This window comes from Streptopelia decaocto, assembly GCF_964273445.1.
Source record: "Streptopelia decaocto genome assembly, chromosome: 11".
Lineage (NCBI taxonomy): Eukaryota > Metazoa > Chordata > Aves > Columbiformes > Columbidae > Streptopelia > Streptopelia decaocto.
The window spans coordinates 13,604,654-13,627,761 of NC_138666.1; the positions used below are offsets into that span (position 1 = coordinate 13,604,654).

Below are 23,108 nucleotides of genomic sequence, written 5' to 3' on the forward strand. Positions count from 1 at the left end.
TCATCCAATGGTCCTTCCAGATTCCTCCTGGCTTCCCTGGAAATGTGCTCGGGAGCCAGGAAGGGACTTCAGAGCTTCTCCCTGCCACCATCTCCTTGGGGATGGCTTAGGGATTAAGTCACATGGATAAAGTGGCAAAGACTCCTGTTGCCAGAACAAATGCCACTGTGTTTTGGCATATCCTAGAGCAGAAACAATCTTCTCCACTAATATCTGACTCAGAAGTGGAAAGCTATGGAAATCCAGTAGGATTTCTCCATAAAAACAGCCACTTTCAGCTTGCCTAGGTGTAAAATATTGTTACCTATCTGCCACACAGCTTAATGTAATATCTGAGTGATAGTTACAGAAAAAAAATATGCTCCTCAACAAAACACAGCCTTCACTTTAAGCACCTGAATACTTTCCCTGATTTCACTGCAAATTGCTGGTGCGGATGGTGCTGCAGGATCAGCAACTGCAAAGGGAGCTGCTCCCTGTGACATTCCTGCCGTTTGTCACCCGTTCGGGCTCTGGGTGCAGGCTGGTGAGAGCTTCTGTGCTGTACAAGTCCCGTTTGCTGGCAGGATTGAATCAATAAGTGACTTCAAATGTTGTTATGATCCTAAGAGCAAAATGATTTGCACAGAGTACTTGCTAGTCAGAGCAGAGCACAATAGCTCGCCATTATAGTTTTAGTAGAAGAGGAGAACATAAAGAGTCTTGTTATTACTCTAACTTAAGATGGTGAAAACCACACTTGTGTTCCTAATTCCTTACTTTAATTGAATACAAAGATATCAGTGCCTTGGTGTTCAGCTGCTACATATAAAATCAAATGAGGTGGGTAGTAAATACAGTAGAACTGAAAGTTTGATGTTATAAATTGAGGGATACATTCAAGATAAAACTGTCTTCACTTCAGCAACGCTATTACAATAACAACCTTAGATTTATTAAAATGGAACTAAGTTTAAATGCATTTTCTTTTCCTCTTCATTTTTATGACTTTTTTTTAATATATCTAAGAAACAAAACTTAACATGTACTGGGTATTTTTATATTCGAAGCCTTTAGAAATTTCCCCAATGCTTCAATTTCAGAAGAAATTTTTAAACATCAATTTTAATAAAATCTTAAGTAAAAGTTTTTCAAATACAATTTGTCGCTAGTAATTTTATATAAAAATTACTTCTGTATGGATTCTGTTTATCCATTAGGAGATTTCTAATCAATCCTGCTACAGAGGGCATGAAGTTGAGGAACTGCCTCACTAGCAGAGGACGCAGCAAACCTGTTCTTGGGATCTGACCGAAAGTTCTGCTGCTCAGCGGGGTGGCTGCTGGGTTTACTTCCTCAGGTATGTCTGTCGTGGTTGCACCACACGGGGACTCCGGCAAGCGGGTAATTAAACTTGCTGCAGTGCTATATGGCTTCAGGCCATATGCGAAAAGAAATCATGATGCTTACTTACTGCCTGGAACACAGTGAGCTTTTGGGTGGAAAAGCAAAGCGTGATTATTAGACTATTTGATTAAATGGTGTTTAATAGAACTATAAAAGCTTTTATGATTGGTGGGGGCTGACTCCACCTGCCTGGGGAACTGCGCTCTGCCTGCTGGCAGGATTTAGGCTGCAGGTAAAGACTATGGAGGAAGGCAAGGAGCTGGTCTTCAGGCGAGTTGTTGTAGACCTACCAGAGGACTCTCGCAGGATTTAAATCATGATGTGATGGGTGGGAATGGCTGAAAATGCTCTGAAGAAAAACAATTCTAATAGGCAATATTGATTTGATGCAGTTTCAGTATTTTTCAGGATTGTGTAAATTTAGTTGAAACTTTCTGGTGGAAACCATGTGGGTGGGTTTTCCCAGAGGGAGCCAGCAGCTGGCAGGGCCCAGCTGCTTAAGCCTCCCGCAGTCTGGCTGGCTGGACAGGGAGTGAGCTGGGAAGCTGGATACTAGAACCCATTTATAAAGTGGTCTGATTTAGTTATTCCAAAAGTGAATATTTCTAAATAATTTGTTTCATGGGAATCTTTGTGTATCCAGCTTTGTGTTCTGATACAGAATTAAACCATTAAAAATATAAAGGAAATTTTCTGTGGATCATAAAACACACATCCCCTGCCATCCCAGTGATTGAATGAAGTTGCAGCTGAATAAAGTGGTGACTTTTAATGGAATTTCACTGGGAAATAAGGCAAATATTTTCAAAAGGCACCTCAAATTTATTAAAATACAGCTCTCTCACATTACTTGCTGCAGAAATCAAACTTTGCTTGTCATTGTAACTCACTGTAATGCCTTTATTAACTTGACTTTTGAGTGCTTCTATTTTCTAATTGGGACATTTGCCTGAGAAACAGATGATCAACAGAAACATTTTCTTTTTATGATACTGTGTTCTAAACCAATAGCAGGGTTTGTTTTTTCCTTAATGTATTTTTAACAAATAATAAACATAGCGACTTTGGAAGCCTGGCAGCAACTGAACACTCAGCTCTGGGCACGCACCGCAAGAGGAGACCCAGACTTGGATCAGGAGCCAGCAAAAAAGCAGCCGGTTTATTGCTCTTCATTCAAGTACTTGAATTACGTCTAGAGCGAGCCCGGGATGTTGAGACGAGCGGGAGGCAACACGTCGAGGGTGCCGCCGAGACTGGGTTGAACGGCAGAGCTCCGGGGCGGCGGGGATGGAGGGCGGCGGGGATGGAGGGCGGCGGGGATGGAGGGCGGCGGGGATGGAGGGCGGCGGGGATGGAGGGCGGCGGGGATGGAGGGCGGCGGGGATGGAGGGCGGCGGGCAGGGCCGGGGCAGCGCTGCGGGCGGGCGTCAGGCGGGGGCTCCCCGCTGTGGGCGGAGCGGTGCGCGGCCGCGGGGGCGGGGGCCGGGCCCGCGGCTGCAGCTGCGGCCGGGGCTGCTCGTCGCCCGGGAGGGGAGAGGCGGGCTCGGACGTGCCGCCGCGCCTCCTCTGTGCAGGGGTAGAGCACAAGCCACGACGGGAACACGCCGGGCGCTCCCCAGGCTCAGGGAGAGAAGGCTCGTCCCTGCCGCCTCGCTGGACCTTGCTGCGAGCTCCGAGAGCAGACTTGTCAGTGTAATGGGGCTCGGAGGGGAGCCCAGAGCCGCTTTCTCGCTTGCGGACAGCAGGAGCCCCCATTCAGCGCAGGGCAGTTGAATCCCGCTGGCGGCGGAGCACCGAGTGCCGGAGCAAAGAACCGGGACGAGATTTATTGCTTCATTCCCAGGAACGTCGCTTTCACCTGCGAGCGAGTTTGAGCAGCCGGCTGTGGATTTTATATTTGCTTCCCCACAAACCAAGGTTAGTCGGGTGGCTTTGGCTTTTTGGGAAGGAGCCCTGATCCGGCCCCACCGTCTGCGATGGATTGAGGCGCGCCCGGCTGCGCCCCGAGCCCGGCCACCGCCCGCAGCCCACATAGATGAGATGGAAAATCGGGGGCTCTTCTGCACCCTCTGTTACCTGATGTTCAACGCACCTCTGCTGTTCATAGTCACCGGTGAGTAGAAAACTTCTGCCTGTTCTCGCGGGGAGCCGCCGCTCCGGACACTGCTCGGTGGCGGGAGGCAGCGGGGCTCCGGGGCCGGCGGGGATCGCCGCCCTGCCCGCAGCCGCGCTCCGGCTGCTCGGCTCCTGCCGGCAACCGCTCCAAGTCCCGTCCTCCCCGCCGCTTTTTCCTGTGGAAGTGTTGCTGGCTGGGGGCAGGGAGCGCTGCCCGGGGAGGGATTTTGCAGAACAAGGTGGCTCTGTTGCGGCCGCAGCTGCCGGCAGCGCGGGCTCGGTGCCTCGCAGCTACCAGTGCGGAGGGGAGCGCAGCCCGGGACAGTCCCCAAGCCGGATCAGGGGCAGGGGGACACTGGTGCCCCGGTATCCAGCCGGGAAATGGAAGGACCGAAGGGTTTTAAGGTCCTCTTCAAACTTTCCCTTTCCGCTGGAGCCGCGGCTGCAGGGTGGCGGGGACCGGCTCGGCCCGGCCCCGGGTGCGACGTCCTGGATGCTCCGCTTACCGTGCGGTCACCGGGCTATGGGAAACCCGTGTCTCGGTCAGCGCTTAGCCCTTGAGCTGAAGCAGCTCACGTTACGCTGAAAAGCACTGATCTTGTCTTTTAATCTCTTCCGTTAACCAGCCCTTGTAACTCTGTCTTCCCCTCCCAGCTACCTTTACTGAAGTTCCCAAAGATGTGACTGTTAGGGAGGGCGATGATATTGAGATGCCTTGTGCTTTCCGAGCCAGCGGATCCACCTCTTACTCCTTGGAAATCCAGTGGTGGTACCTTAAAGAACCAGCCAGAGAACTTGCCCACGAATTTGCCATCAGTGTCCCCGGCAGCAGGAGCAAGGTAATACAGTACTGTGGAGATATATCTATTCATCTGATGCAATATGCTCAGAGGGTGATCAAAATAAACTCAGCAGTCTCAGAGAGAAGAGCGCTTGCTCTACCCAGTGCCAGTGAGTGGATGGAAGCACTGGTGTCCCCAGGCCCCCCCGGGGACAGAGGAAGACAGGGCATGCACCACGGCAGACTTCACCTCAGGAGAAAACATCACTGCTTTAAGGATTGTACATAGAAAATTATAAATGTCCCACTGCAAAATCAGCAACAAGGGTTGAAAAGAGGCAGTCAAAAATAGCTGTAGCATGAAGTGGGGATAAGCAAAAAGCAGTGCTTCTGTGAGCTGCGCTAGGAATCGTGAAAGATGGGAGAGCCTCTGCTCACTGATAGAGCAGAGAAAGGCACAAGGGGTACACCTCTCTCTGTGGGTATGTTAAGTCCGCATCAGTCTGCATGTACAAATGCACACATTTTCTTGGGGGTGCACGTACATGCCTGTGTCCTTATCTGGAGCTCAGCAAGGCATTTCACACGGTCGGATACAGTAATTAAAATGCATGAAGCAGAGTTAAATCTTGCATGTCCTTTCCCTTCCCCCTAGGAAGCCGCCTGGCATGAGAGTAGGCTCTAGTCTAAATTTTTTAGCTGCATTTCCCCAACATAAGCCAGTTCATTCTGCAGCCTCCTCCCAGCACAAGACACCTTGCTGGTGCCAAACAGTGCTGTACAAGGAGTGAGGTAAAGCAGGATTTCCAGGCCGAGTTCCCTGACTTTGCAGAGCACATCATCCTCACCAGCCCCACGGCCCCTTGCCGGCAGGGTGCCCCGTGGCAGCCTCCGTGCCTGTGCCAGCTCCCCTCTCTGTGGCACGCTTGTTTTCCTGCAGAGCTCAAATAGAGATGCAAAGCATATAGACACTGAACTAATGCGCTGCCGCCTAGCTGGGAAAAGTGTAAGTCAGTTGTCAGGCAGGGAAATAAATCGCTTGGATTTAAATGTCTTCTTTAACCTTATATAAAACTGTGAGTTGCTTTTACAATAAATGATGACAGGGCATGCCTGGAGAATGATGACCATCTCCCTGGGAGGTGCATCAGTGAGATCTGAGGCATCACTTAGGTTTACAGTAGTTGGCTGGAGACAAAAAAATAACCAAGGATGAAACCTGCTGAGCAGCACCTGCTCCCAGGATGTTTCAGGTCCAAAGCTCTGCCCTGAGCAGTGCGGATCCAGCCTGCTCAAGCACTTCACTGCTGAGCTAATACTGCTGGTAAAGCATCTTCCCCAGTGACTGTCAGTGACAGAGCAGCACAGCATGCAACAAGCATTTCTTTGGCTGCTCTTTGCACCTGTGGTAAAGGCAGTGCTGCTTTGAACACCACAGGAGCTTTGCCAAAACAGTGCCCCCAGCTGAGCACTGGTTTGCTGCCTTCCCCGTGGCGTGTGGAACTCCCCCTCCTCAGACACACACGGGCTGCATGAAAGGCACACAGGGAAACTTGCATCTGTCCATGTCCCGTCCTTGCACTGGGGTGGGCAGATGATCATCTTCTTGATGTGCTGGCAGAGTTGAGTCTAATCCCCCTTTTCTCTGTTCTTTTAGGTATCAAATAAGGATGCAACTAAAATCAGTGTAAGTGCAGCTCGAGCTGGGTGGTGCACACCCCTCCTCCCATACACCTGGGATTTACCGCATGCCCCCTCCTTTCCTGACACGATTCAGCTGGTCTCGCTGGCAGCCCCGCTCCTGCAGCACAGCAGGAGTATGGCACGTTTCCCCTCCTCGGTGTGTCCTGGCTTGGTCAAAACGTTACCATCTGTTGCTGATGTAGCAGTCACGTCTCATTCCTCTCAAATCAAGAGGAGGTGATGCTTGCCTTCCAGCCCTTAGCCACGTTTGGAAAGGACTGTGGGCCGGATCGGGAGAGAAGTTTACTTTTTTCCCCTGCCATCTGCAAACCTTAGTCGCCGTGGAGACCCCCTTCTCTCCTTGTCCTGCAGGAAACGCGCCCCTTCCCCGTGGCTGCGGGCCCGGGGTTGCCTCTGCCCCGGCGAGGCGGCCGCTGGGCGGCCGGCCCCTCTCCGCGGTGCTGAGCCGTGCGGGGCTGCCGGGCACCGCCTCGGGCTGGGCTTTCTCCACGGGCCGGGGCGGTTCGTGCGGGACCGGGCAGGGGGAGAGGGGACCCCCAGGCTTGGGGTGGGCACGCGGGGGGGAGTGGCAGGGCCGCAGTGGCGTGGGCATGATGGGGAGCAGGGTCTGATTGTGGATGGTCCCTTGGGACCCCGAAGTGGGGCTTTAACAGAGAAGTGCTGGGTTTTAATGTCGGGTGCATTCGCTTTTGGGGGCTGTTAGCCCGGGTTCGGTGCTCTGGACAGCAAAAGCCGCGTACCCGGGGCGGGAGCGAGTTCTGCCGGGGCTGCACTGAGGAGAGCGGGGTCGCTGCTGGCGAAGGGAAGGGGAGGGGGTTCCCGGGGCGGGTCGGGGGGAGCCGGTGCCGCTGCTGAGGCGGCGCCCCGCGGTGCGCTCTCTTGCAGACTGTCCGCGTCCAGGGCAACGACATCTCGCACCGGCTGCGGCTCTCGGGCGTGCGGCGGCAGGACGAGGGCGTCTACGAGTGCCGCGTGGCGGACTACAGCGACGACGAGACGCAGGAGCACAAGGCCCAGGCGCTGCTGCGCGTCCTCTCCCGCTTCGCGCCGCCCGACGTGCAGGCGGCCGAGGCGGTGTCGCACATCCAGAGCGGGGTGGCCCCGCGCCGCCACGGCCCCGCCGCCCGGCCCACGCCGCCGCCCGGTCCCGGCAAGCGCCCGCCGCCGCCACCGCCCCCGGCCGACGGGGGCGACTCCGCCGCCAGCGCCACCGCCACCACCTCGACGGCCGCCGCTGCCTCCTCGGCCTCGCCGCCGCCCGGGCAGGCCGCCATCCTCCGCCAGCAGCACGGGTCAGGTAGGGCCAGGAGCCCCTTTTCCCCCTTATTCCCCCCGGCCGTGCCGCCCTGAGTCCTGCCCTTCAGTTTCGGGCCCCTCTGTCATAGACAGGCGTGTTGCTGCGATGCTAAAGTTAAAGCTAAAACCAAATAACTACACCGGAATCTATAGCAAATGTACTTAAGTTATCCCAAAATGCAGGGCTCCCTGCCCTGCCCGAAGTCAGCACGGAGGTGTGGGGCTGGGGAGATGGGTGTGAGCGCGGCTGGGACCTGCTGCCTCCGGGGAGATGCTGAGGGAGGCCCCACTTTCAGAGCCCCCTGGCAGCTTTTCGGATGGGGTAGCTGCAGCTTCAAGTGAGTAAAATGCCGTGGCTGTTCTGCAGAGAATTACAATTGGCGAGTGGTTACAGGGGCAGGCGTGGGGCCCATGTGGAGCAGGGTGCAGGTTCAGAAGGGAAATGTCAATTGCTGTGTAATGAGCTCCACGTTGGAATTACTGGTAGGATAAGAATTGGAGATACTACATTCTATAATGGCTTGCAAATGTAAACACTGTGTTAATACTGATTGTCTATCAGTTAATACTGTATTAAGTTATTAATGCCACATTACCATATTACGGCTAGTCAGAGAAGGCTGTTGTAGGACTAAGAACACAGAGTCTTAAATCTACAGTGCAAAGGTATTTCAAGCTGTGTGGTGCTGCTCTGGCGGGGCTTTAGCTCCCTTCTCAGCCACTGTCACTTGGTTAATGTTGAACAAATGTCCCTGTCAAGTTATCTGTGGAAGAAGGGAAACAATTTAATGCCACTGACTGTGCAGGGAAAGCCCTGAGCTCTCCTCTCTGCTGGGTCTCTTCTGACGCAGCTTCATAATCCTCACACAGGAATGTTCACACACCGCCCTGCTACCTCTTCACACTCTCAGGGCAAACAGTTGCAGGCCTGGCTCACTGTAATGGAAATCAGTTGTATGTGGGTCAATGTGACCCACTAATGCTTTACAGCTGCTGGGTTTTCTCTGGCTACTCAGCTTTTGCTGTTTTCTGAATAATTTAGTTTCTTTCTCATGGAGAAATATGTGTGAAAACTAGGGTTTACTGATTATCATTCCTAAAACTAAGCTGGCTGTTCACTGGAGTTTAGTAGAAGACAAAGTGATAATTCCTGAATTCTAATTACAGGAGCCTGTGGGCATATAAAAAAGTTCAGTTTGCTTTTGCTGAATTCACTGACCACAGAAATTAAACTGAATGCTGTAATGCTCAGAATTTTCCTATTGGAAAGGTCTGCTTTCCTCCCAGGAGCCCAGAGCTGCTGGTTGTTTTAGTGTTTCCTCTTTCCACTCACCCATGGTGACAATTCTTGCTGTGTTTTCCATGCTGACAACACAAGTTCGGTTCAGGGTTTGCAGCACTGTGCATCCTGCCTGCTGAACCCGGAGCTTATGTTGTGCCTGTGAACCAAAACCAGGATGATGGAAGTGCAAATGGGCTCAGTTCCATCTCAACAGATGGATGTGACTTTGTGCCGCCGAGAGAGCATGTCACAGATGTCTGTTAGGGCAAGACCCCCTGCCCAGATCATCTAAACTGCTGTCTGTTCTGATTTTTTACAAGCCTATGGTTTGGGAATGTGGCACTGCTGTATCGTTTCCAGGCTGGATTAAATTCTGAAAATAAAATATAAGTGTTGTGGCCAGCAGTGGAGATAATGGAATGATTTAAATCAGTGAAAAAGGTAGTGGAATGCAGAAAAATATTTTGTGGGATTCTCCAGATGAAGGCTGATACTAAAGGGGTTACAAAACACGCTGAACCAACATTTCCTGCTGTGACATTTCTCCTGTGCACGCTGGTGTCTGTGAACAGTGCCACGCCGTGGCAGTTCCCATCCTGGGAGGAAGCTGAAGGCAGCGGAGAGAGCACAGGACTCCTGTTCTGGGTCACTGTACTGGCTTAATCAGGTATAACCCAGCAACTGCTGTTGTCTCCATACAAGGGAGGCAACTAATTTTGTATTTTGGTATGTTCCTCTGTAAAAATAACATAATTTTACTCTGCCTTAATCAAGACCCCCTGAATAACAGGCTTCTACTTGGTTTATGGCAATTTCCATACCTGTGGCAGTTTGGAGCTGCCTGTAATTGCTTATCAATAAAACATCAGCCACAGCATGGCTCAGGAGATGCGCGGCTGAATAACTTGGCCATCAAAGTTCCTGATTCAGGTGCCTTCTGGAGCAGAACTGTCTGAGACTCGTTATCACGCGATGTCTCTTTGGTTGCTCTGTGAAGCAGGTGGTTGCCGTCCCAGTGCCCATCACTGGTGTGTTTCAGAAAGGCTGTCTGGGCCAGGCCCTTAGTTTGAAGCAGAAAGAGAGAAGCCTGGTGAAGAGGAAAGAAATGGATTTATCTCCTCTAGATGTGAAGTGTTGCTCCCTACCCAGAATAAAGATACATGGATAAAATACTAATGTGGAAGCCAGAGTGATGAGGACATGCAGGGATATCACCTGCTTTTGTCAGGAAATCAGAGACTCGGGTTTCCAGTGCTGTCACTTGCGTTGGATAAGCACTAAACTTTCTTCAAAATATTTTAAGAGAAAATAGCATCCTTGAGCTTCAGAGTGCCCTATTTGTATGTTAAAGTGGTGTTCTTCAGAGCTATTTTAGGCACAGTAATTATTTTTCTCTGTAAATAATGCAGTCTCTTTATGGGAAATAGTTCTTCTCATTTTTTCCCCTCTGTAAACTAGAGGTCCTGTTTCAAGTCCGCCCCCTCAGGGCAGTGTCATAGCTAATTTTCCACACACTAGGGCCATCAAATCAAACCAAATCTTTGCTCACATAGGAAACATCACAAGTGCAGGACCCAACCCTGTGTTGCTGTATGAAATATATATATGCATAGTAGCATAATACATATAATTTATTATCCTATTTCGAGCTCTGTAACACACACAGATAAGTACTTGCACCAAATCTGTGTGTAATAATTGAACCATCTAATGCATTTACTTTCAAAAGTCTTTAGCATTTGTAAGTCTTTTCATTGTACACGGGGATATTTCCTCTGTATAAAAGCAGAAATGTCCTCAAACAATGGACTTGCCATCAGTGATTAAGAAACACCCTCATTTAACGCACTGGAGGGCTCTGCCTACAAGCTGATGGCATGGCACCAGCCGCAGTGTCCTGCATGAATTGGGTTCTAATCCTATTTTCCTTGCAATAGAAATCTTCCCAATATGTTCACTGTATTAAGACAGGGCCTCTATGTGCTTGTATTCCAATAAATGTGATTACAGATCAAATGCTGTTTTCAGATGTGCCTGCAGGGCTCTTGTTGACTACAGTTGGAGACCCAGTCATGCACCATGGAAAAACAGGATTGCCTACATCTTCTATTTGAACTGAAAAATGAACTTATTAGAATAAATATGCCTGTTACTGAGATTCTCTAAAGAGCACAGAGTCTCATCTGGTATCTCTACCAAGTATAAACAGAAAATCCATAGTTTTGGACGTGTTACCTGAAGTTGTATTTGGTAGGAATTTGTGATCAACGTCATAGTATATAAGGGAATAGATCCAGTGTAACAGAAAAATTGCCCAATATGCCTGAAATATTAGCTACTCAAACAATTGTATCTGTAATGGTTATATTACCATATAAAAACTTGGTGCTGTGGTCTCACAAGAGATTACTACCTGTCTGCCGGTAAGGTAGGAAAGTGAGAACAAGTTACTGAGGCTGCCAGGTTTAGTGCTATCAGGTGAGTTGCTGTCCATATTGTTCTAAATGAAAATAATATTTGTCTTTCCGTTTAAATACTTGTGTGCAAGTAGAATCTTTTGCTGCAGGAAAAAATCAGGGTGAACAAGTGACGGAGTGCGTTATGTTGTTAATGTGTTTGGAAGTGTTCCTAGTTTGTGCTGAGTAAGCAGGGGGGATACAGGAGCATCCCTGAGCAAGACACGTGGTGTCTGCGTCCCAGAAAGTTCGTAGTCCAGATGGACGAGATGGACGAACGGCAGGGAGAGCAATGACCACCTTTGTTGAGTCTGTGGCAGCTGTTGAATTAAATATGAAAACTTAATTTCAGTTCTCTTAATCTTAAATCCAGTGCCTTAGTCATGAGACTAACTTTGTTATATGATAGGTGAAGTAATAACCAAGGATCTTCATACTGACCTTCTGGGAGGGAAATCAGCTGCGTTATCTCCTATCAAATGGTCTCCAAAGTGAGTGCCTGTGTATTAGCTTGGGGGCAATTTTTAGTTTAACTTCTGAGCAGAATGTAGATCAGACATTGCAGCTTCCAAAATCTCTTTTATTTGTTTGATCTCTAGCCTCACAGCTCTGAAGTGAAAGCTTTAAATAAAATAAACAAAGATGGGAGTGTGAAACAAGAAACTGTGCTTCATTATGCTTAGAGTGCTCTAGGAAGGACGCAGAGAGACTCATGTGTTATGCAGAGATGAAGTGTTCACAGCAAGGAAGAAAATAAGTCTTCACTTCACGCCAATCGCCCTCTCCCCCCCACAAAGCTTTTATGTCTGAGGCAGATCTGCTTGTGGGCTACATGGCCTGAGATGATAAAGCACCAGGGCCGAGTTCTGCAGTCCCTGGGCATGTGCAGCTCCTGGTGATGCTCGTAAGACCAGCACATCGACAGAGTCAAGCTGTGACAACCCACCTCGAGGCAGGAGACCGTGTGGCAGAGTGTCAGATCCCTCTGGTGCACTCAGAGGCAAAAGGTATTTTTTTTGCAGCTTAGAGACAGGAAAGTAAATGAACACGCTGTTTTCTGGAGTGTAACGAGCTGTCGCTGGTTGGAGGGGCCCTCTTTGGAGTGGCTGTGGTTGAGTCTGGATTAACTTTGGGTAAGGGTTTGAGTCTAGGGCTCTCCTGGCGGTGTCAGAATTTGAATGACCCTGCGTGCTACTTTGAGAAACAGCCTGTGGAGCTTGTTTGCCTTTGATAGATGAACATTACACAAAACAGCAAGAAAGGAAAGTCTCTCTGTGTGGCTGTTCAGCTTAGGCTCCTTGCCTTTCCCTCTCGGTCTGGTCTGGGTCCGCTTCACTCCCCCTGTGCTTTTTATGAGACCAGGTATGAGCTCACATTCTGTTGTTATTTGTAGTTAAATGTGACCTGGGTCTCATCACATTTTCCTTTACATTAAACAAAGTAGCAAGACAGAGACCATAACTGTGTTATCAGGCTGACCTCCTAAATGTCACTGGATAATAAACATGCAAAGAGAAGTCTCATTAAAAACACATCACTAGCACTTTAATATCTAGGCAAATTAGACTGGTCTGGGGACAAGTGAGGTCAAATATCTTCTTTTGTGTGTGTGTAATATGGACTAATTCTCGAAGTGGACAAAAGCACGAACTGCAGTACTGTGTCACCTCATTACCTAGGGCAGAAACAAGCTGTGCCAGGGCGTTTTTGTACTGTGGAAATGCAATTTATTTGAGTAACCTCCTTTCAGTGGTTCCTGCTTGTTCCCCAGAGGACAGGCAAAACTGTAGTAACCTATTCTGCTAAATCCCGTGCAATGTCCTTGAAGAAATCTGAATATTATTTGAACCTCTTTACTATCTTTAAGTTACAGATGAAAAAATGTTTTAAAAAATATTGCTGAACACAATGAAAGGAGTATTCCAAGTCTTTCTAATGAATGTGGAAGCTGTACCTAGCACTGGTCTAGATTTCTATATGATTGATTGATTAGTGAGGGAAAATTAGAAAATTGCACGAGGGAAGGCTGAGCGCACCCATGTCTTTTTGTGCATGAACAAACAGCATTTTGGGCAGGAATATACAGACGCTGCTAGTTCTTTACGTACCGATTCAATAGATGCTTTGCAAAATGGAGCCTTAGTTTGCAGTACTATCTGACTTAGCATGTGTATTTTACAAGGGGCAGGTAATTGTTATGTATTTCCCACCTCTGCTACACTGATGCAGCTTTACTGATGTATAAAGTAACACTGAAGTGTGCTGTGGATGAGGCAGCTCCCTAACCCTTGACGTGATGTCCTTAGCAGTCAGCAGAAAGAAATGTCGAGACAATCTTACTGCTGGTACTAGTTCTGAGGAGGACAGTGATGGTGCTGGTCTCAAGGTGGAAAGCAAACATGAAGTAGGATCTGCTGGGAAATGAATCTTACAGTTGTTATGTGAAGAAGGTGTTTGTTCTGTACATGACAGAGCCTGACAGGTCTGTGCCGGTAATAACAGAGGATCAGGCTGGCTTTTGATGTGGCTTTGCTAAGGCAGTGAGGATGCTGACAGATTCACTATTGCTGTTTACTATGTGGGTTTTTTTTAATTAGATAATGGCAGAGCAGTCCCATATGTCAATAATAAACAGTTCAAGTAGGTTTGTATTGGAAAAAATAGGGTTGTCAAGAGAATGGTGTTATTTGTCACAACAGCAGTTAACAACCGTGTATTTTATACTGCAAGGCTGTTATCAGTTGGGAGGCAATTTTATTAGCTGGAAAGAGAAGCAGTTTGGCAGAGCAGCAACTGTGCTCTGTGGAAAAGTCAGTGTGATGGCAGCGCGGGGATCGCTGTGCCGCGGCTGGAGCGGGAGCTGCGCTAACGAAGCTTGCACGGGTGCGAGTGGTGGCCGGAATATCTGGTGTTACCTGGCGCTGGCACGGCCGCGGTGGGACGCCCAGCACCCTGGCGGGGTGTGCGGCTGCTCCCTGCAGGAGGCGGAGCACAGCGGGTCAGTCCTCTAGTGGACATCGTCTGCGGGGCCTGTCATGTTACTGGTCATGTGTAAAATTCAGCAAACTGGTATAATTAGAACTACTTTACTACTTCATAAATTTTAAAATCGGCGTTCTGATCTGAATCCCCCTCACTCTGGGAAGCTGGAGATTTCACAGGTAAAGAGGGCACTGAGGAACAGCCCCTGTCCATGGTTTTTCCAAATAGCCCCTTTCTGGCTTATTCTGTGAAGTCTGACCTCCCTTAGATCTAGGGCATGTCAGTGTCTTTAGTTAGCTAATATCTAGCACATATCAATCACTGGAAAGGTTTGGAGGGTCTTTGTGGGTTGCTCCCAAAATGCCGTTGTTTGTTTATAGCAAAAAGGTGATCCTTTCTTTATGAAATTACAGGCACTCCTTTTTTTCAGGCACTTGCTCTCAATACAGCCACTTTCCTTGTGTCATCATGTATTCTGCTAACGCACTTTGCTCCGTCCTTAAGTATGGACAGGATAGGGTTATTTTTCAAAAAAAATCCTCAGATAATCTGGACTTGGATCTGCTTAACTTTAGTAACTCTGATTGGAGTGATAATTACAACTGCATTGGCAGCTTACTCTTAATCCTGATCACATCTAAAAGATGGTCAAGTGAGACCTGCAGTGTCTTATTTACCTCTGGGTTGCAAATATTTACAACTTGTATCAATTACAGAATGTGAAATCTGTGGTTCCATCCAGTGTGACTTTTATTGCAAGTCTTTTCCTAAAGCGTTGACTTCAGGAATTGTGTGACCATATTGAGCTTGCCAGCTTTTTGCAACGTGGCTTTTTAGTCTTCCTGCTTATAATGAAAAATTTGAGACCATGGCCCAGACTCTCTTCAAAGCTCAGTAACTGAAACCCCACTACCATTATTCTTCATTGCCTCGTGATCTGGGTAGTTTGAGTTGTGCTTTTTGCTATTTGTATGTATCAGAATGCTGGGACTTGCACACGTAGTGCTGAGGAAGGATGTGTAGGGCTGGATGCTCATTTACCACCTGAACTACCACTAATGTAGTTAGCTATTTTTATATATGTTTTAGTTCAAAATTCAGTTTCCAGCAAATCACACTACAAATAATTTTGTATCTCTCATTATTTAGGTGTCAAAGAGTGAATTAATGGTGCCTGGTTTTGTTAAGTTAGTTTTAGATCATGGAACTGCAGAAAGTCTGGAAATGAAACAAATCCATACTTGCATGTTTTGTTTCCCTTTAATAAGATATTTGGTGAGGAGAGATCATCTCACAGGTACCAAAGCAGAAATTTGTTTATGGGAATGCACTACAAAGCAGAGAATAGCTGCGGGTCTCAAAAGAGAAAAGTTACCGGCTTATTTAAATGCAGACCAATATAAAGTATTTAAGCCATATAATCTATATAGAATGAATAACTCTTTTTAAGTATTCAGGATACGTTCCTGTTATACGTTGACCCTGCCTATAGCAGTGTTTCCTTTCGGAGGGTGTTATAAATGAGTGTTGGTGTTTTCTCAAAGCACGTACTGGTGTTTTCTGGCAGTTTTTCCAAGAGCGGGTGTTTGGAGTGGCGGGGAGGTTGGTTTGGCTGTCTCCAGGGGAGGACAGAGCCCAAGAGCAGCCCCTCAAGGGCCCAGCTCCGTGTGACTCGGCTCAGCTGCTGCTCTGCTGGGCACTGTTGGGGCACAACCTTCTCTCCATAGAGCGGTTTTCCCAGCCAGATGTGGCGTCTCGCAGTGAGTCTCTCCGTAAGGCTGCGACTGCTCCCTATGTGTTTGCCTACCACAGAAGGCAAGCAGGTATATTGAGGGAGAATGTACCAACCGTTCCCCATATTGTGTGTCCCTGCTTCTTGTAACTTTAGTGGGAGATGAGTTTTTACCAGCCTCTTGACAATGCAACTGCATATTTTTCTGGTAACTTAAAAAATAGAATTTTTTTTATAAAGGTAGAAGTATTTCTCGCTTTCTATGGACCTCCCTACATTAATCAAATCCACTAGTTTAGCTACCCCTCTTTCTGTTTGTTAGTAGCTGTGTTTAATACAAAAATGTTTTGCCCTGCAGAGCTGCAGTGACTGTCGAACTGGATCAGATCAGTTGTCCATCTAATCCTGTAGCTTATGTCTAATAATGTCCTCATGATTTAGGAGAAAAAGGGAAGAGCCTCCACAGAGGGTAACTGAGCACTTGACTGATCTGTGTACCAATGCATGTTTGGAAGGGATTGTTTGTTCAGTTGAAACACTAAAACCTGTTGAGTTTCTAAAAATTAGGATAGGAGCGGCTTTCACTCACCCTCCTTACACGGTATTATTTTGGCAATTCACTTCTAAATATAGGCCTGAACATAGCAGTGGGTATCTCAAGAGAGAAGGCAGACAAACGGTGAATCTCAGGTGTAACTGAGAAGACCTAAAATGATAACACAGTTCTACAAAAATCTGGCCAGTGTTTTCCACTTGCAGTGGTTCCAGTTTCCTGGAGAGTTTGAGGTCACAGTGTGGATCAGGAAAGTGGAACATCAGCATTTTCAAGAAGGGTGTGGAGGGTAATTCTGATAGTTTCACCCAGCTGCAAGAGATTTACACTTGACCTTAAAAACCTTGATGGCGTGGACAAAGGACGAGAAAGCAGGATCACTAGCTGATACCTGCACAGTTGTGTAGAAATAAATACATGTGCTGACTTCTGTGAGGCGTTTTTCTTGAGATGAGTTATGGAAAGCTGTTCCAAAATTCAGTGAATCATAAATAAAAATGTGTAGAAAACTAATTTTGCCCTTGTGCCTTCTAGGCAGGTTCAGTGGTGAGCAGTGCCTGTGCAGGTGCTTGTAACTACATGGGAAGTCACCATTGTCACGCTTGGCAACTCCAAAAGGCAGCTCAGGAGCTGTTGTCAGTTGCACCAGGCATGATGATCCACAGCCAGCTGAAAGGAGCATTGGGGACCCCATAATTTAGTGGTTTTTGCATAGATTTCCATAGTGCCACATACTTCTTTTAACAAGAACACCTCACCTTACAGATGTTGCTCTAGGGTTAGCTGGGAGACTGTGCTGAAGTTCTCAGAGGCTCTGGCTACACTTCCATACACCAGCCTGGAGAATCAGCCCTTGGTGGGGAGTAGGAAGTTGAAGGCAGCAGTTACAAAGCTTTAGGAAAAACCCTGATAGCAAAACTGCAGTGTGTGGATTGTGCTGGAAGTACTTAAGAGTGGAAGATGGATATATGCAGCTTATAAGCTCATGTCTCAGACTGTGGAGTAATTCTAATGTGGTGTAGCTTATTATCTCTTCGGTTCAGTGAGTGTATAGTGACTTTAGTAATGGTGTCTTTTTAATTAAAAACTTTGAAGAAGCTCTTAGATCTGAAGTTTGGTAAATTCCCTTCAATTCAGTGGAAGTGCTCCAAATGTGTGTTTTATCTAGGAGGTTATTGCCTGTAATGATCCTAGACCAACAACCCATATAAACACCTATGTTTTCCATAGATACAAGATCACAGAAGCAGTTTCTCCAAGAATATGTCTCAAGCACAATCTAAAGTTTCTAGACTGAGGGAATGAGACAATCTATATGGTCAGTTTTATCCCTCACCTCTTAATGAAATGCCAGGTTTGAGAGTTTTAATTGAACAATGTTCTGGAAGGAAAGAGGCTGAGGCTGATGGGGCGCTGCGTAAAGCTGGGACGGGGAAACATCTCGTGACCCTGCCAGCTGGGGTCCCGCTCAGCACGAACAGGCAGGCAGATTTTAGGTGTTATCTCATCTTTCAAGGAAAATAGGCTACTGATGTCTTTCAGCTTTTTATTATATGGGCCACTGCATTTTGCCACTATCTCAGAGACATCAAGGGACTTTTCACATTCTTTTTAGGAAGAAAAATGGGAAACTGCTGGAAACTGTGTTAAATATAGCTTGTAAAAGAACCATCCCATTTTTTCCACGTGTCACAAGTCACTTGGTTAATTAATATTTGTTTTCAACTGGATTAACTGTTTTAAATCAAACTTTGATGAATGCTGGCACAAAACAAATTATTAAATAGAAAAGCACAGTAAAACATTGTGATGTTGTAAATCGAAAAGGACGAGTGAAGCCAGAGAGCAATTCACCACACACAAACAGAACAATTTGTTATTGTTCTGCTCAGTGTAGACTTTCCCTTTAAGCCATCTGTATGTAAATAATCTAAAAGAAAAAATGTAAATCTACGTAGTGATAAATAAGCTTTCAATAACAAAGCATCAAATGACTATTCAAAATATAAATGAAATGTTTCCTTGTGTCTGTAGTTTGTAAGTAACTGTGTACTCCTGATTTAAAGTTTCTGGCTAGAAAATCTGTTCTCAAATCTGGGTCAATCGCTTGTCCAGATTCTAGCGGTCAAGACCACATTCTGTTTAAATTTACAAATGTAGCAATTTATTAAGTAAAAGTCAAGACTTCCAGTACTGCTGTAAAAGCAGAATTGAGGACACTAAGTCTAGCTTGTTTATAAACAGCATTACCCATAATGACAAGGGCTTGGGTTAACTAAACAGGGAGAAATTACTGCAAATCATATTTCTGGTCTACTTGTGTTCAGAGGGAGAAGTCTGACACTCTGTGTATCTGCTTCTACTGCCTGAAGTCTTAGAGCAGAGTAACACCGAATCAGGATGAAAAAAAAGAAGTTTGTATTTGGGGTTCAGTAAGAATAACTGCTTTAAAATATTTTTTTTAAATAGATTTTATTTAACTGCTGAGATTCTGTTAACAGACTCTGAACTTATGTTCTGCTGTCAAATTAAGAAGGTGGAGAATCTAAGTTAAAAACAACGGCAATTTTTACAAGAGGAAAATATTAAAAAAAAAAAAAAGACTTTTGCATTAATTCACAGTCCTGCAGTGAGATTAAAACTAGTACGTAAAGGTAAAAGTGGCAGAAGAATGATCTTGGTAAGCAGACACACAGCTACCGCATGGAGCTGTGAGTCATACCGCTTTCTGTTCAAACCAGAAACAATCCTCACCTGGTGTCCTCTGCAGCCCTTCAGTCCAATGGCTCTAAGAGCTCTTGAGCTACAAGAGCTCATTTCTCCGGGCTGAGTTCCTCACCATTTCCACAGGAATTCCATCTTTAAAAGGTGCAGGTTTCTTTTTGGTAAGTGCCAGCATGTCCTCAAACTCCAGTCCTGTTCATTGCAAGAACAAGTTCAGCCCTGGCAGGGAAAAAGGAATTCTCACTACCCTCAGGTTTGAGCATAAAAAAAAAACATTTGGGGCTGGTGGTTGTCTGCTCCATGTGCTGGCCAGGAACTGAGCTCCAGCAGGTGCTGTGGACTTTCTGCACACACTTCTAGTGTATTTTTGCAAGAATTTTACAAGTTACTCCTTTAGTTGTGTTTGTTAATGATTTTCAGCTTTAAAAAGAAAAATCCTGTATTCATCTTAATGCTTTGCTGTTGCTACACAGGCAGTCTTAGCCACGTGTTTGTGCATGCACAGATTTAATTAAAACCTTAATAACTAAATAATCTCTGCACAGTCTAGGTGTCTGAGATAGCACTATGGGGATACTTCTTGAGTTCCTCAGTTGCACATACCACATTACTATGAACTATTTTTTATATTAGATAATAATACTCTAGCTTTGCTGGTGAGGTATATATAGATTACGAGGCAGCCTTAACAGCAAGCCCAAGAGCAGTGGTTTACTCAGGAACTGTTCAAGGTATTTCCTTTGATCATGCCACAGCTGACAGACTCACATCTCCCAGAGACCAAGACTAAAGTATTCACATTAGGGTGCCTGAAGTGAGTTTCCTGAATAGATGTGGCCTGATTATTCCTTTTCCAGAGATACTGAACACAAAAACTTTTTTTTTTTTTTTTTTAAAGTCTTCACACTTTGCAAAGTGGCTCTGACAGTCACTTTTTTGGGTGACTGTCAGTGTTTTGAGCGTCAATTACTCCTGTATGTAGGGTGTTCAGCACTGATGGAGCCTCTCCCCAGGTGCCTCAGTGCACTCCAGCTGCAGGTCAGAGCTCTGGCTCGGCTCCTGCAATTGCATTCAACCCTGTGGAAATGTCCCATGGCCATGTGAGATGTCAGTCAGGGCCATGTTGTCATGTGACAAGGTTGGTGACAACTGCATATGCTAGTCCATGTCATAGCTTTGGAAAGGTATCACCCATTGGCACTTGGGACCCAAACAGCTGCTGCTGCAGCCCAGTCCAAGCCTTGTTTGCGTGGGCCTGGGCAGTGAGAAGCTGCAATCCCTTGTCTGGCAGCAGAGTGTGACCTGTTCCAGAGATGGAGCAGCCCCAGTACCCCACACCATGCTAGTGGGTCCTGCGTTCTTGGCAGAGCATGGCCAGCAAACCTAGGCCCTACCACACAAGGGAGAGGGGCTGCACCATGGTGGCACATAGCAAATTCCTCTCTTTTTGGAGCAGGTAACTAGAAAATAAAATAACTGAACAAGTATCTTCGTGTAAGTGGATACGAGGCAGGAACAGTCTTGCTAGCTGCAATATGGATGTGGATGCCATATCTTGCTGTGTGCAAAGGCATCAGTGTCTGCCCCTACCCCAGGAGAGCTGCATCCTCCACCTGCAGCCCTAAGGTCGCAGGCACCAGCATTCCTGTGGTGGCACGTACATAACTCCCCCTCAGCCCTATATTGTGCTGCATACTCTTACCTCATAGGAGCAGGAGCAGTCTTGCCCTCCCCGGGTTTGGAAGAAATGACTGTAACAGATGTGTTCCACATCCGACCTCTGTTTTTCTGTAGCTCCCGTGCACATTTTTTAATTTAAAATTCTGCTCTTTCCTATAAAAGGTAAAGAAGATGTCAAGGTCTTGCTGTTCCCATTCCAAATGAAATGGGTTCATGTCCTGTTAATCAAGGAGAACAGCCACAGCATTTGTCATTTCCCTTTAAAGTAATGGGTGGTTGATACCTGTCATTTCTCAAGAAACTATATACCAGATTAAGGTGTATTTATAGAAATCTCAATTGCTGGTAACTTGGCTGAAGCCAAGTTTAGGCATGCCATTAGTAATGCATAATGAAATGACCTAAGTGGCGTTAGATTTGGGAGGGGGAAGAGAAAGCTATTTGAGTTGGATAGCTTGAGGATGCTGTTTTACTATTAAAATTAAGCTTCTGACCCCTGGCTCTGAAGTGATAAAAATAAATCTTCCCGTATTTCTCTTCTGCATTTAATCCTCTATATTGGAAAAGATAAAGAAAAAAAATCTCTTTCTCTCCCTTGTCTCTTTCTTTTCTAGGTACAGGACCTATTTATGCTACAGATCCGTTCCTATATATGTCCCTGTTAATACTGCATAAGCTTGTACATTTATTAGTAAACCACTGACGGACTACTTCCTCCACTCCTCAGCCAAACAGAAAGGAACCTATTTAAAAACAGAACCAACCCCTGACAAAAAAAAATACCTACAGTTTTAAAGATGGACAGAAAGAGACTGAAAGAAGCATGATAAATTCTACGTGGGGGGAAAACCTTATTTTTGGGGAAGCCACAGAAAGTAAGCCGCATAGAATAATGCATCTAGTTTCCAGACTCTATGGTGGAAAGCCCTGCTCTGTGCATGGCACTTTTGATTTCTCTATTTTAATGTAATATTTTTTTTCTTTTCTAAACCTTTCCTCTGACTCTTCATTTTGCACGAACTGTTGAGCAGTTATCTTTATGACAATATGTAAAGATGTTGGGTCAAAGCCCTTCCTAAGAAAGGAAATATTTTTAGTAGATTATTGTGTTTAGGTTTTTTGGATTTCCTTTTTCTTTTTTAATTAAATTATTTCTTTTGGAGACATTTTAATTAAAAAGGTACATCTTACCATAATTAATATTCACTGTCAATAATATTTATTTTTAAATGAAGATTGGAAACAAGGTAAGACATTTGTTTATAAACTGTATTGTATATTGCTGAATAACAGTTGAATAAAAAGATTTTGAAATAAAGTTTTTACAGATGTGTCTGCTTTTCCCTGTGTCCTGAACCACCCTGAGAAGGCTTTGTGACTGTTTGTTCCCCACCTTGTCACAGCACAGAGAACTGAGGAAAGGTGCAGCACAAAATTTAAATGAGTTACTTAATACACACCCCCATGTATGGCCAAACCACACAGCAGAAGGTGCTGACAGCTCGTCACAAGCTATAGCTGCATTTTCCTGTGGTAACACCACTTTTCTCTGGGCAGTTAATGCAAGATCTGGTCAGATGGACAGTGTGACAGTGTGGAGCATTCCAGGTCAGTTGCTTTGTTTTCTCCAGGCCTCTTGGGGAAAAGATGAATCAGCCAGGAATGTTGTATTCCCTAGAGCCGCTTCTAATATTTGTTTAAACTATATTCAGGTTTTTTTTTAAATTACATAATTGTGTCACCTGTCTTACCAAGTGACCTTTCCTCTAATGAAGCAAAAGCCTTTTTTACAGTAAATACAGCAGTTATTTTTCTGTTCCAAAATGCTTGGATTTTAAGTGAGATAATAGGATGACTCGGTAAAGAAACATGACCTTCTTTAGCTGAATTTAGTGAAGTGCTTTGCAATTTCCTGTGTCTGACTGTGATTCTTACCATTTCATTTGTGTAGCATTTTAGAAAAGATGGTAAAGTGACAGCTACAGTGCCAGCAGGACTCGGCACAAACTGTGGAGCAAAAGCAGGATGTGCTGTTGCCTCACCTTGTACCCGAGTCCCCTTCTAGAAGGAGGGTAGGAAGGGATTTTTCAGCTTCTCAGAAGGTCAGACTTTTTCTAGAACTGCCAGTAATATTGAGGGATTTGTGCCACTCGTCACTAGGTGTGAGACCAAACCACATCTGTATTTCATACATGCTACTACATTATAGTAATAAAATGCCACTTGCACTGGGGCAAACTCACCACGGGGATCCAAAGGTGTTAAAATCTTTGTAAGAATATTCATCCCTTTAATGCCAGCTGTAGTATCCCATAGATTGGGGAATAATCCTTAATCATCCCCCAAAAAGCAGAACTGCTCTTCCAAACAACTCAAGGGAGATGGTTGTTGCAAACCTGGAAGTGCATCAGTGTGAA

The 23,108-nt window shown here is 46.1% G+C and overlaps 1 protein-coding gene and 1 long non-coding RNA gene across 2 annotated transcripts; one reads left to right on the top strand and one right to left on the bottom strand.

The window, feature by feature from the left end:
• The first annotated feature begins 3,163 nt into the window (after positions 1 to 3,163).
• Positions 3,164 to 22,940, top strand: VSTM2B (V-set and transmembrane domain containing 2B). The gene is made up of 5 exons (XM_082063178.1): positions 3,164 to 3,499; positions 4,156 to 4,340; positions 5,940 to 5,969; positions 6,872 to 7,283; positions 21,306 to 22,940. Exons 1-5 carry the CDS (start codon positions 3,427 to 3,429, stop codon positions 21,392 to 21,394), a joined length of 789 nt encoding a protein of 262 aa, XP_081919304.1. The 5' UTR covers positions 3,164 to 3,426; the 3' UTR covers positions 21,395 to 22,940.
• LOC309444900 lies at positions 18,498 to 23,058 on the bottom strand. Its single transcript, XR_014185175.1, has 3 exons — positions 22,935 to 23,058; positions 20,714 to 20,844; positions 18,498 to 19,230 (listed from the first exon to the last, which is right to left on the bottom strand). It is a non-coding gene; the product is annotated as an uncharacterized lncRNA (long non-coding RNA).
• Between the last annotated feature and the right edge of the window lie 50 nt (positions 23,059 to 23,108).

Excerpts from the sequence above, each read along its gene's own strand:
- VSTM2B (XM_082063178.1), top strand. The coding sequence starts at position 3,427 with ATGGAAAATCGGGGGCTCTTCTGCACCCTCTGTTACCTGATGTTCAAC. Across the intron at positions 3,500-4,155 it reads TCTGCTGTTCATAGTCACCG|CTACCTTTACTGAAGTTCCC; the intron begins GTGAGTAGAAAA and ends TTCCCCTCCCAG. Across the intron at positions 4,341-5,939 it reads TCCCCGGCAGCAGGAGCAAG|GTATCAAATAAGGATGCAAC; the intron begins GTAATACAGTAC and ends CTGTTCTTTTAG.